Genomic DNA, 15392 nt, shown 5'->3' on the forward strand with positions numbered 1-15392 from the left:
TAAACCCCATTATTAACAAAGAATGATTACATTGATAAAAAATAAATAGAAAAAAATTTGGGAAGAAAAACACCGGCATTAAATAAATGTAAATTTTGTTGCTGACAAGGTTTCTTATTTTTATTTTTTCCCTTCAAAGTTTTCCCCGGGTAATTTAAATTTAAAAAACTTTTTTTTCTTTTTTTAAAACCAAAAAAAAATTCCCGGGATTTTTTTTGAAAAAAATTGAAATGTTTTTTTTAAAAAAGAAAAGCAAAAAGGGGAAAAATTTTTTAAAATTTTAAATTTTGGTTTCCCCTTTCCATTTTTTGGTAATTACTTTTTTAAGGGTTTTTTAAACAAAAAAAAATTTTAAAAAACCAATTTTGTTTTTTTTTTCTTTTTCAATTTTTTTTGGGGAAAAAAAAAGAAAAATTTTTAGTTTTTTTGGGAATTTTTTTTTTTTTTGCTGTCTATTTAATCTTTTTTTACATTTTTATAAATTTAAGTTTAAAACCTTCCTTTTTTCTATCCTCCCATATTTTTAAACGATTAAAAAGGTCTTTTGGGCGGCAAAAATGGAGTGTGAAAACACGGATGGTGGACCCATTTAATGGCCAGCACTTACATTATTGGAGGGCAAAAAAGAAACAAAGAAAAATAAAAATAACTAAGAAATGTGCTCAAAGTTGGCACCCCAAGTTTCTAAAAGACCCACGATGAACAAGTATAACAATACAAGTTATAGATTGTAAGAAATTTAAAAATTTAGATTTTTTGGGATTTTTTTTATTAATCAAATTGTCTAAGTGGTATATTCCAAAAAAGCAATCAGGATATATTTTAAGATAATTTAGTAGGGTTTTAATTGACAAAACAATGATGAATGAAAAATTTAATCCTTTTAATTTCGTTCATGTTTCTTTTAAAAATTTTTGTTTTTTTTGCTGTCTTTTGCAAATTTTTAAAAACAACAAAAATCAGAAAATTGGTTTAAGTTTAAAAAATTCGTCCCAGAAGTTTGATTTAAAATCAATGTAGCATTTATATGCAAACTGTAAATTGTGTATGGGCCTTTTAATTAATACTTAGATCTATATTTAAAAATGAGTCGCGGGTTTACAAAAAAGGCCCCTGAAAAAACACTTAAACGTTCTTATTCATTTTATGTATATTTCCATCATGCCTTTTGTTTTAATTTGTTATTGTTGTGTAATAAAAATTTAAATACCTTTATTAATTTTGGATACAAAAATACTGCCTTTTAAGATTAATTCAGTATATAGTGATTTGCTTTGTATTTACATCATTTTCGAACTCTGTATGCGAATCATATTTGAATGTTGAACATTTTTTATTTGACAATGTGTGTCCTTTAAATTTTAAGTACATATATATGTAATGTGTGATGAATACAGTGCAAATGAAAGACGGAATCAATACTTTGTGAATGTATGAATTGTGCGTGCTTATTTTACTAGTATTTACATTAATTTTGTAGTTCTTTACAAATTTAAATAATTTCTTGTTTGTTATGTTAAAAGTTTTTCTTAAAATGTCGTTCAAACCCTTTTTCCGTTTAAAAGGTTTAAAACGAAACAGGTAGCATCTAAGTTTGTACAAAAAAAGTTTTGCTCCAGAACAATGTGTGCTTAAAAAGGGAAAAGTATCATTTATAAAAGCCTTTTTATTAAAAGAAAACTTTTTAAAAAAATATTTTTTCTTTTAATTTATGCAAGAACAAATTATTGGCAGAAAATATCTAACAGACGACATATTTCATTTAAAAAGGGTTTATTATTATTTCGTTTTATTTTCGTATGCCTAACATATGCATTGACGTAAGATATGACAAGTGTCAACGACGAAAGCATTAATGAATTGACAAAATACAACACAATTGTGGTACATCTATATTCTGTGAGCTTTTTATCCCTCATGTACAGACTCATTCAAGCCAATTCTGAAAGTTTCATGTAATTTTGTGGTGATTATTTCTTCCGAAGAGTCACCCTTTCCTCAGATTTTGATATTTCACAACAGCAAGTGTCAAGTGAGTTGTAAAATGTTGCCTCTTATTTCACTTCATTGTTTATTTTTCTGTTTTTCGGTATCTTTGATTCCGGCTCTTTAAAGTGTTGTAAATTGAGTACCGCATAAGCCGGTGTTAGGGGTGTTAGGGTTTTCGCACCTTTTATTATCCCTCATGTACTCAATGAAATGAGTTTGCAATGTTTGTGTATTTTGTATGATAAATACTTCCGAGGGATCACAAATTTCGCCAAATTTTTATCATTGCGTTGTTTATCGTTCACATTATCATTATAATCATACAGATTTATTATCTCCTACTCTACATCTAGACCACTACCCTTCAAAATATTGAAACAAGCACACAGATAATATAACTTATCTATGGCACAGATCTTCTCTTGGTGTATTGGAAATACTTTTACTAACGCTTTTCCTGTATTAAAATTATAAAATCTTTTGCACATGTTATGTCTAATTCTTTAACTATTATAGATTGGTCAACAGCTCGCCTTACTGCTGCCCCAATACCATCTGCATGTCCCTTGCCATGTACAGCTTCTAAAAAGTTCTAAAAATGTTGACATTTTAAAGCCATATTTTTGAATTTTTCTTGTTCAAAGATAAAATTTCTGTTTGTTCCTATATTGGTTTGTAGGCCCGTTACTAAAAAAATTGATGTGTTTGTACTTTTTGCCGATAGTTACATATTTCAACACTGATTCAAGGTGTGCCTATATTGCTTAAGGATCATGTCTAAGGCTATCAGCTTCCGTGCAAAATGGTATTATGTCATCGTTAGTGTAAAAAACACCTGTGTGGTGTGAAATAAAGTTTCGGGACCCACTGAAATGCATTGCTTGTATTTCGTGGGCATAATTACCCGCGTAGTTTTCAGAAAAATCAATATGTGCTATTAACTCGTCATGTGTAAGGTTTCTTCGTCAAAATTTATAGTGCTTTGTACTGGTTTCTGATATTAAGAATGTGCCTACAGGCCCTTTGCATTTCGTCGTTTATTTCCTTTGCAAGAATTAGTCTGGTACCTTGTTCTTGTTGTTTTACAATTTTTGTTACAATGTTTGAGTTTTCATTTTCATTTATTAGTTCTTACTTTGTCTTCCCTTTATGCCTGGTGGTTTGCTTATATAGATCTGTTTCCTTGGTCCAGGCTAAAGGTATTTTACTATATTTACATTAACTGCAATCTCTGTACATGTAATTTATGCTTGTATTATCACATACAATCGTTTTTATTAAAACATTTACGTATTTTGTCTGCACTAAACTATCATTGCATGCAGCGTGTAACTTTAAGTTTGAATTATCTTGGATTTTACACATACAAGTTTTACTATTCTTTTCTCGGGGTTTGATTACCCAGAATGGCCTGCGCTTGCAGATCAAACTGTATGACATTGAATTATTTTCAAATAGACACGTGCTATGTTTTCAGGTCGTCAGCTTAAAATCGGATCAGTTTCTTTGTAATTCGTGAAACATCATCTCTTTCAAAATACTCGTGTAAAAATTTCTTTTCATTTTAAGATTATTTATGTTAGGCTTACGAAGTGGCTTTTTTTTCAAGATGTCTACGAGATATTGTTAATGTTGTATTTGCAAATGTAGTCAGACCATATTGCTTTAATATCATTTTCCTTGTAACATACTCTGCTATCAATCATTTTTCTTTAGTTGTCTTAGCCATTTTGTATCGTTGTCTTATATTGATTATCATTGTATTGTACAGCAGGAAGACCTTCACAGAAAATTTATTGTTTTATTTATCAGTTCTTTGTACCGGGTCATACTTATTAATGCCATGTACCTAATGTTTAAGACGGTTTTTAAATTATCGTTTCTTGTATTTTTCTGTAAGCCGTTCCTGAAACTTGAGCTTTATTTGTAGCATTTTGTTTTTACGTTAACATTTAGCTTTGTCGTTTTTTTCTCTTTCGTGCATTTCGTTTTTACGTGCTGTTTGACCTGTTATTGTCCAGATATACAGCTCCTTGGTCATTTTCATGTAATCCGTCTCTGTCTGTAATGTTTAGAGTTTTACATCCAGCGCTTCCGTGTGAGCCTTTTTCTCACGAGATGACATATCCTCTATCGTCTTTAACTTTCTCTCTTCTCGACGTCTTTTGTTACGCTCTCACTCTGTCTCTCTCTCTCTCTCTCCCTCTCCCTCTCTCTCTCTCTCTCTCTCTCTCTCTCTCTCCCTCTCTCTCCCCGCTCTCTCTCTCTCTCTCTCTCTCTCTCTCTCTTTGTTTGTATCTGGCATGGGCATCTGGGTCCGCTCGCTGGCTTTCGCGCGAACGCGCCATGCGCAGTTTTGCTGTGAGTCCCATTGATGCAGTTGTTTTTATTTGTAATTGTATTAAGTCTTTAGTGTCTGTAATACAATCAGCTAAGTCGTAAACACGTTTCCACAGTAAATATTAAAGTATTTAATGCCTATTTATATATATTACTTAATACGATGCAACTTACACATTTATATCTGATTATCATAACCGTTACGACAAATATCACTACCGTTACATTCTACTATCACAATATCTGCAACGGTAGTGATTGTAACGATAGAGAGTTTAAACAAAATATTCCCCGTTGGAGAGCCTCTCTTTATCAGAATGTTAACTGTTATATTAGCTTCGACTTTAATTCGGTATATTAAAACAACAGTAACAAAAACATTGTTATCTAACTAAAGCAACAATCTTAAACATACATAACGGTAATGATTTAAGTAAAAAGCATGTTTTATAGGCATATATTTACCTTTATTTTTTTCATGTAAGTCGTCCGCCATGCTTGTGGCATCTTCTCTGCACTTGAAATACTCGCGCCAATAAACGTGTTTACGTCATCAAATGAACAGTAGTCAAAAGGGAAGTTACTTTGAGGTAGTTCTTTTGATTATTGTTACGGTAAGACAAGTATATTTTCTTGAAAGGGACATATTTCTTGAACACTTTTTGCAATGTTAGTGTACACAGTATATATCATGTTAATCTCATAATATTCATAAAATATTTTATATAACATCAGCAATTTAACTATATTTCACGTTGACATTGTATATACATAATAATACAATCATTTTGTTATTTATGCACTTCTATATCAGGACATTTTTTTCCTTATAAAATAGTATGAAAGTTTACAATATTGTCAAATTCTTGAAATGAAAATATTTAAATACATGTATAATATTATCCTTCACTAGAATTAGGATTACAAATATACCTTTAAGAATTTATATATTATATATTTTTCAAATTAAATATTTGACATCAAGTGTACGTTTATTGTGTTGTTGTTTATTTTGTTTGCTTGTAATTTTTAGGGGAAGGGTATGGGACATGAGTAGAGGCATTGCCAAATGTCCATTTGTTGTTATTGTATTTTTTCTTCTAATTCTTATTTTCTAAAAATGGTAAAACCAAATTAAACCATAACATTTTTTAGAGTTTATCTATCTAATACAATTCTGTTGTGAACCTCTGTCAGTTGTCAAACAACATATCGTACATAGTATATAATAATAATAATAATAATAATGATAATAAAAAAATAATAATAATAGAATCTAATTATAATATAAATAATAATAATAATGATAATAATAATAATAAAATGATGATATAATGCTGTTTATAACGATTGACTGTAAAGTAATGTTTTTCTTTATGTTTTGTTAAATTAGCTTTACAGGTTGAACTCTTGACATCATCTGTATGTCCTCTTTTGAAATGAATGACAAAAAGCATTATGACAAAGCTCTGGTATTCCCGTATACCCCGAGAAATACAATGGGTACCCTCGAGTAATTTCGTATTCCCTCAAAAACATAACTCCGTCTGTACCGTTAAGCATAATTGTCAGCCTCAGGTATTTCGGTATGTCCCTATGAGCAATATGGTAAACCTCTTGTTTATGCCTGCCTTCAATTGCATGATATAAAGAAGATTTTATTAACCGGTTTTCCCTACCAGAATCGGTACGGTGCCAAGTTCCGGCGTTCTCGCAGACACAATAGTAACAATCGTATAGAAGCAGGCAGTAAGATGTTAGTAGATAAATTCAGTATGGGTCAACTTCAATATGTATGATGATTTGTAAAATATAAGACACATGAGAGAAACATGAGATAAATGTTGAAGTAATCAGAGCAAAATTTCTGCGGACGGAGCATCAAAATATCTGCGAATGGAGCAAGATATCTGCGGAATGAGTAAAATATCTTCTGTGTAAACGTTTCTTTTTTCATCTAGAATAATTAATAATGTGTATTGCATTATTTATATACAGTTAAGTCCTTTATCTATCACGTAAATGGCTTTTTTGATTCCTTTTGTTTGGTGTGAAAAAGGTTTTCAGAGACCTCTTCATGTAAAAAAAAAACTCTCAAATATTCTTATTAGTTATAGCCACAAAACATTATCTTTGTTTATGTATGCAACTTCTTATCAACATTGAATTAAGATTGTCTATCCATTGCAAAATTCAACGGGTCTGTCTGAAGCTTTCCTGATACAGTTGATTTTTTTATTATAAGAAAGCATAAGTTTTGTTTTGGCAACAGTGATCACTTGTTTTCATCCTTCTTGGACATCATTTCCTCAAACACTTCGTCGACTCTGTTACTTCCCATTCCGTGTTCCCATGCGATCTTCCTCAGTCAAAATTTAAATGTTACCATCGTTGGAGTTATCTGTAGATACAAGAATATGCTTTTGTTAATATTCATGAGTTTTTACTCTGAATAAATAAAACTATTTGTTTTGTGAAATTTAGTGGTATTTTCTGTTGATAAAAGGTTTTGTTCTGTGAAATAGAGAAAAAGCTGAATACCCAAAGAACGCATAAAACGACATAATAAAAAATATTGCAGTAAGCTTATCGGGATGGCGTTAACTATTAAATAAACGCCTTATTTCAATGCCTGTATTTTCCAACTCTAATTTCAAATGTACAAAAACATGACAAAAGTTAAGTCAACGTCACGTCGCGGTAAAATGCTTTGTACTGTAATTGTGCCAAAAGTCTATTAGACGTCTTACAGTAACATGCCTAATATCTAACAAGACTGTTCATGGACGGAAATTGAAAGTGAAAGTTACCGTCAATGCCATCTCGCACCGGCGTATGCAGAACTCTACATTCGGACACGAAAATAGTGACATTTTGTGTTTACAAATATATATATTAAGATAAAATGTTCTTGAAATTTATTAGTCATTTGTTCATGTTCATTATGCATATTTTCGTTATAATTTCGGTGAAATCTCATAATCAGATGACATTCTAAGGCTGTCATTGTGAAGCATGGATTTTTTTATAAATGTGTTACAAATGTGTAACAAAACAAACGATTAAAAATTTCGAAAGGTGTGGCGAAATACATCGAATGTTTTCCGCATTAAGTTTATTCCACTCTGTTTAATTAACCTTGAATGCAGCTAAGTTTTGTATATGCATTTCAAAATATGATCCTTTGAGTTCTCCTCGTTCTTCATTTCCTTATCTTTAAAATGCCTTTTCGAGTTTTGAATTGTTTACTTAAACTTGAAGGCTTTAGTTCTTTGATTAAATTAAAAGTTATTGACTTTTCTCACGTTGTGAATTAAGGAAATATACTCATGTATCAAAATAAGGAAGTGATTTTATTGGCCTTGGAAGATACCCAATAATTGACTGCAACAAGACTTGAGATAATTACAAAATTAGAAAAAAATATATTAATTGAAAAAAAACTGTTTACATTACGGTTTTTCCATAGTAACGAATGTTGCATTTCGCACATGCGCATTCTGCGTAGGGCAAAAGCGCAGTAATTATGTATACAATTTATCATATCTTAAAGCTTTAATAGACGCGATCTCAAGTTATGCACCCAGAAAACAGTAATTTTGAGATGACTTTAAGAATAAAGTACTTAAAACGTGAATTGTATCTTTAACAGATATACGAAACTATAAGCGACTAATATTTCAATGAAACAGCGCATGTACAAAAGTAATATTTTTAAGATATTATAAGACGACTTTTCCATCAGAAATTTAAATTGAAACAGCATGGTGTTTAAGATAACATTTTATTACCCTTGTATTACATAATATTACACAATTTGTATTTTACACTTCCATCGGCAAGGCGGTAAGTGTCAAACAGATAAAGTAGTTATTTCCAGCTAGTTTACAAATCATTCAACCGGTACGTTTTAGTACCATGACATAGTTAATCATGTAAAATAATGAAAATCGTAATTAAAATAACTTTTACATGTACCAAACTCATCAATGTTTATTGATTTTTTGAAGTGACAAATAGTGTGACGTGCATTTACACGTGTTAGGAGAAATCGGATGATAAAAAGTGTTATATTTCACTACCCATCTTAATTTTTCAATACATTTTTTTTTGAAAAAAAAGATGTAAATATATTTATGTGACTTCAATTTTGAGTCACAAAGCTATAATGGCATCTTTTATATTTTTGTAAAAAGCTATTTCATATAGTTTTTATACTTTTTACTTTAAACTAATTCGGAATTGTCTATGAACTTCTATTATATTTCTATGTAGGGCAATTCTATTTGCGCCCTTCGCAGATTGAGCATGCGCGAGAAAAAACTACTTCCGATCGATTTTTTATAGCAACGGACCGCGTTGTAAAAGGTCAATAAGACGCAACAATCATAAAATCATTTCCAAGAACCTAGACTGACTTTAGAAACCAATTGTAACTAATTGTATGTATATTTTGTTTGTGTATTTCATTGGTTGGTTCTAACGCTAATTATATTATGATCCATCTTACCGGACAACTTACCAATAGCTACCAATTTCTCAGCCAAGGGACCGACTATTGAACCGGCTTTCCTGATTGAATAACTTTTAATAGCTTATCTGGCTACTACTTATGACACATGCTTTCAGAGTCAGCGGTTATTTAGGTCAATGTCTGAGATCGATCCTCACTTTTTAGCAGAAAACATCCATTTATGCCTTACTTCGCGGTTGCTCTATTCAAAGTAAAGGCAAAAATAGGAAACAAAACAAACTTATAAAGCAATTTCTCGCTTGCTTAATGGCCAGGACAAAACTGAAATGAAAACGCTCGAGAACCAGTAAAAAAGAAAAAGAAACAACTTTCTTATGGATATCCATGGCTGTCTTATAGTGTTCTTTTTCAATTAATTTAACCATGTTGATAATATAATTATAAGTTCACCTCGACAATATGTGAATTGAAAACACCTTCTTATTAAACCGGAAACCATTATATAAATCCAAAGTACAATATATGAAACCATGCCGCCATTGTATGAAACCAAGGTAGCTATATATAAGTTGATTTTATCAATATAATAATTATTATGATATAAATTCTTCAATATATGGTACCAAAGTAGCCGATTATAGAACCAAATATCCTTATTTGAATCCGAATTATGAACGCATCAATCATCACGTCAATCATCACGTCAATCATCACATCATTCATTACATCAATCATCACATCATTCATCACACCAATCATCACATCAATCCTCACACCATGCATCACATCAATCATCACATCATTCATCACATCAATCGTCACATCATTCATTAAATCATTCATCACATCAATCACCACATCAATCATTACATCATTCATCACATCATTCATCACATCAATCATCACATCATCTATCACATCAAATCATTCATTACATCAACCATTAATCACATCAATAATCGCATCATTCATTACATAAATCATCACATTAACCATCACATCAATCATCACATCAATCATCACATCATTCATCACACCATTCATCACATCAATCATAACATCAATCATCACATCATTCATTACATCAATCATCACATCAATCATTACATCATTCATCACATCATTTATTTCATCGTTCATTACATTCATCATTATATCAATCATCACAACATTCATTACACCATTTATTACATCGTTCATTACTTTAATCATCACATCATTCATATTATCGTAGATCACATCATTCATCACATTATTCGTCACTTCATCTATCTCATCAGTCATCACATCAATCATCACATCAATCATCACATCAATCATCACATCATGCAGTGCATCATTTATCACACCATTCAACACATGATCCATCACATCATTTCTCATATCATTCATCACATCAATCATCACATCATTCATCACATCAATCATCACATCAATCATCACATCATTTATCACATCAATCATCACATCAATCATCACATCATTCATCACATCATGCATTGCATAATTCATCACACCATTCAACACATGATCCATCACATCATTTCTCACATCAATCATCACATCTTTCATCACATCATCCATTACATCATTCATCTATAATGTTTTAACAATGTGCCTACTCTTGTTTAACAATATTAAACTGTCCCTTATACCACTATAAGATAAGTTTAAACTTTGTAGTTTCCTTATTAGGATCTATCTTGTTGCATCTATTATTATAAATAACTAATTACAGATAAAGGTAATGAACGACAAAAGTATACTGTGTTGCCTGTTGGGAAATCATAATTACGAAATACGCAGTGAGCGAACCGGAAAATTCGTCCTCATGTTTATTCGATCCATAAAATCGATACATGTTTAACTGTAAAAATTGGAGACTAGATTTCTTTTGTGTGTGAAAAATGGACGAAGCAGACGAAAGACAACCGCTTATATCAAAAGATGCGAGTCTTGCGATTAATAAGGCGTCATACACTCAATCAGGCAGTGAAAAGGGGTAAGTAGGCAATATTTTTTTATTCTCATTCCTGTGTTATTCATTTTTTGGAAAAATTATTATCGTTTTGGTTTTCTATGTGTTTTATTTGCTTAATGATTTTTTGTTTCTTATTTTTAAATACATGACGGAAAATTGAATAGTCGATAAAGAAATTTGTTTTTTTTTCTTTTTTAATAATGCAGTAGAGCAAATTAAACTATGGGCGTACTATAAGTGTGTAACAAAATCTAATTAGCAAGTACAGTAATAGATAAACGTTTATATTGTTGTTAGTAAAGCATCTTAAAGTGTATCAAGTAACTAATGATGTAAATCTTAAATAAAGAAGACCGCTACATATAAACAAAAAATGTATAAATGAATGAATGAACTGATACGGCCTCAATCTAGACCACAACGATATTCGAAATCCGGGTTTTAGTATTGTCATTAAAACTAAGGGACAAGCTGTTAAACTTAACCTGCAATTTCGTGAAAATAATATCACAATGCACATGCTTTTTACATAAAGTTATTAAATACAAATATAACAACACATTTGTTTACGTGATTTTTACGAATCAAAATAAAACTAATTAACACAACATGAAATTAACTGCTAATAATAACAGCTCCTTCCATAGGCAAAAATAAAAAGCATTCCATAATAGACGACGCCGCTCACCGGCGTCGCCAACAATAGCATAGGCATTAACATATATAGGGACAATTATTAAATTTCTTATCTTTAAATGCATGTTTATACAGCTCTTAAAACTACATATTGACTTATAGATTGTAAATACGTATAATGAACGTACTGTGTATATCCTTAGGAGGGTATTTAAACATCGGTATTAGTCATATAGCAAACTTATTCGATACGTGATGACGATGACCTAGAGAGCGTAACTTTACGCTACTTTTTAACCTTTGTGTATTGACAATGAAATCATTCCGTGATGTACCTGTAATTTCTATTTATAGCATTGACAAGTATGTACGCATATGATTCATACATGATATAGTACTGTACATAGTTATATATAGGTTAATTAATGATATACTAACATAATCTGTTATACTACTAAGTGCATTATATAGTTTAAGTCGATTATAAAGGCAGATTTATATTTGAGATATTTTTTTATAAATGCATAGTTTGAATGAAATAGTGCGTGTCGTACTTGAACGGTTTGCCGATCTGCAGTATACAGTTTGGTAAATTCATTAAAAATTATATTCATTGCATGTAACTAACTTTTATATCTTATCAATATGTACGAAAACGCTACGCATTTTATAATGATATGCATTCCACATTAGAAAGACGAAAAGTAAACATGTTACTTATAAAAAAAAACATGTTAAACATAAAACAAGCTCTGATAATGTGCAATTGATTTTTAATTCATGTCGTTTGGATCGAATATAGTTTTAATCGAAGTTAAAAACTGCATATCATGTATATTTATTTGTGTATTACGAGCGAAGCTAGTCTATTGCATAAAAGTGCATGTGAAGCATGTTTTTTTTGTGTTATTTTTTTAACAGAAAAAAAATAGCAGCTCATTTATTGAGAAATTTTCTGCCCCCTCGCCCCTCCCCCTGCCCCTCCTAGTTTGATAAAGTGTTCTCTTCTAAATAATGGAGACAGTGTATGCATAGAATGGAAAATACAGTTTTATATCAGTTAAAAGTTTATATTTGAATGACAATTTATAATTAAAAAAACAACAATAACAACAACAACATTGCATTATATAATACCTAATGTATAGCTTGAATAAATAAATGAATGAATGAATGAATGAATGAATGAAAAAAATGAACGAATGAATGAATGAAGAAAGAAAGGAAGAAAAACAAACGAACGAAAGGAAGGAAAGAATGAACGAAAAAAGGCAGACGCAAGCCACACTTATCATAAAATTCACATTTTAAGATGTTTTACAGCAAGTTGATAATTTGGTTATTATATGCATGCATTATATATTTAGAAGTTTTTGACACGCTCCATTTACTCACCATCAAGTTTATCTTGTTTCAAAAGTATCAAAGTTTAACTTAGTCGATACATTATCATTTGTTATATATATGATATAATAATTGTGATGAAATATCAATTTACATTTCGCCAGTCATGAGTTTACTTCACAAGGATTTGAAAATTGACTAAACAATAAACAATAAGCTTTCAATAGTATTCATTCAGCTTTCATGGTTCATTTCTTTTAAGTAAACAGTGAGAGATATTTACTTAAAAGACATATTTTCTTTCACAGATACTAGCATTTTATGTAAACATTCAAAACGTTGTTGAGGATAACACTTAGACAAAAAGCAAATTTTATTATATTGAAGTTTTATTTTGATGATAGACGTATAATATATTGACTATCTGTTATAACAACTATAAATTGCGTGAAGGGAATTCAAATTTTAACCATGGAAGAGGTGGACGAAAAGCAACCACTTTTATCTAACGATTCTAGTTTAACTATAAACAAGCTTTCCTATACAGAGGATGGAGGTCTAAAAACGTAAGTTATCTTTTAACAAACATTTTGATTCGTTTAATCGTATCTCTTCGGGCCTTTCCGTCAACGTTCGTATAAAAACCGTAGACACAATACATGGACCGTAAATGTTATTTCGATTTAAACCTACGCTAGAAACAAAAAACTTATGACTTCTCTTTGTGGTTTATAATTTTTTGGATGTCATTACTAAAATCATTATGTTCTAACTTATTTTGTGTCTGAATTATGTTGATGTTTACTAGATTATCTCCCTTGTTTAACTGTTTCCAACTATATGCCCAACCACTACAATATCCGCGCATACGCGTCAAAATAATGCTCAGTGCTGTGTAATTAAATCAGAAAAAAGACTTTCAACATGTTCAATAATACAAATATAATGAATAAAATTGTATGTAAAAGTGTATGAAGTTTCAACCGGTAGTTTTGGAGATACAAACTTGCACGCAAGTAAACAAAAGTATGACGCCGACCTTTGGGTGAGCACAATTATAGCGCTCTAATCTTCTGGAAACAAAAAACAAAAACAAAAACACATTGTCAGAGATTTTGAACATAAATATACATGTTGTATAATATTTGGTAGTACTAAGAGTCATATATACAGTTTACATAAATACAAATGTAATAAACAAAGATCAGCTCGAAAAGTATAAACAAGCAAAGAAAAAAATATATTAAAATATGTACAAAAATTCATATATATATATTTATCCTCAACGAAAGAAATCAAAACAAATGCAAATAAACCGAGGTCTTTTCTTTTATCAGAAAAGAAGGTTTAAAGCTACATAAATGTATGACATAAGTATCACGTTTACAGTTAACTCTGTATCGATCTTTACGAGACATATTAACGGCACCAAATTTGAACTTGGTTTATTTTAATAGTGTATGCGGAAGAAATATATGCAATTCATTTAAGTAGTTTAACGTAATAAAGAATTTCAATATTTAGGAAAGAAAATGAAACATTAGATAAGGTCTTAATCTGGAATTTGTATTTGACTCTAATCAGGATCTTATGAGGAGACGAAGTCTGATCAAATCAAGTAGAATCCAAGATAGTCAAACACAATTATAGTAGAAATACAAGTAAAGTAGAAATACAAGTATAATAGAATCTATGAGAGTCAAATATAAGTATAATAGAATCAATGATATTCAATATACAAGTAAAGTAGAAATACAAGTATAGTAGAATCTATGAGAGTCAAATACAAGTATAGTAGAATCTATGAGAGTCAAATACAAGTATAGTAGAATCTATGAGAGTCAAATACAAGTATAGTAGAATCTATGAGAGTCAAATATAAGTATATTAACCTATAGCTCTTCAGCGCTTCTTATGTAAAATTCTTCCAAGTATAATTCCCAATAACCGTAAATTATACCATACCCAGACTATGGTATAATTTTCAGTTTTGAAGATCGAAGGAGTAAGTGTTTCTGGGCGGAGCTATAGGTTAAAACAGATACACCATTGGTGCGTTGACGATTTCTGGGTTTGCGTAAATTATACCATAATCACGTGACCTTTCTTATGCAACCTCACTCGACTTCGTCTCGTGAGGTTAAGGCATAAGAAAGGTCACGTGATTATGGTATAATTTACGCAAACCCAGAAATCGTCAACGCAGCAATGGTATATCTATTACATAGAATCTATGAGAGTCAAATATAAGTATAATAGAATCAATGATATTCAATATACAAGTATAGTAGAAATACAAGTAAGTAGAACCAATGAGAATCAAAAAATAAGTACAGTGGAATCCATGAGAGTCAAGCACAAGTATAGTAGAAATACAAGTAAAGTAGAATCAATGAGAGTCAAAAGCAAGTATAGTACGGTATTAGATGTAGATTCTCTTGTTATAACTTCTTTCTAATAAATTGTTATTATCTTGTCGGATTTTATTCCATATTTACATATTTACATATTCCGCACTATGGTGATTGATATAACCCCTGCATCGATTGCACTAAGTGTAATACAGTTGTTTTCTGCCGGGTCATATTTATTCAGGCGAAACATGCATTAAATATAGACATATATTAA

General features: G+C 30.5%; 1 protein-coding gene across 2 annotated transcripts in view; it reads left to right on the plus strand.

Moving 5' to 3' along the window:
- The first annotated feature begins 10590 nt into the window (after positions 1-10590).
- LOC132728854 (ATP-dependent translocase ABCB1-like) overlaps positions 10591-15392 on the plus strand; it is a 66870-nt gene continuing 62068 nt past the window's right edge. For both annotated transcript variants that reach the window (XM_060714537.1, XM_060714538.1), the window contains exon 1: positions 10591-10805. In XM_060714537.1, coding sequence (XP_060570520.1) covers positions 10711-10805 — 95 coding nt within the window. In that variant the 5' untranslated portion in view covers positions 10591-10710. The remainder of the gene's footprint in view (positions 10806-15392) is intronic.

The sequence above is a fragment of the Ruditapes philippinarum genome, unplaced genomic scaffold (genome assembly GCF_026571515.1).
Source record: "Ruditapes philippinarum isolate M1 unplaced genomic scaffold, ASM2657151v2 ctg2855_1_1_1_1, whole genome shotgun sequence".
NCBI lineage: Eukaryota > Metazoa > Mollusca > Bivalvia > Venerida > Veneridae > Ruditapes > Ruditapes philippinarum.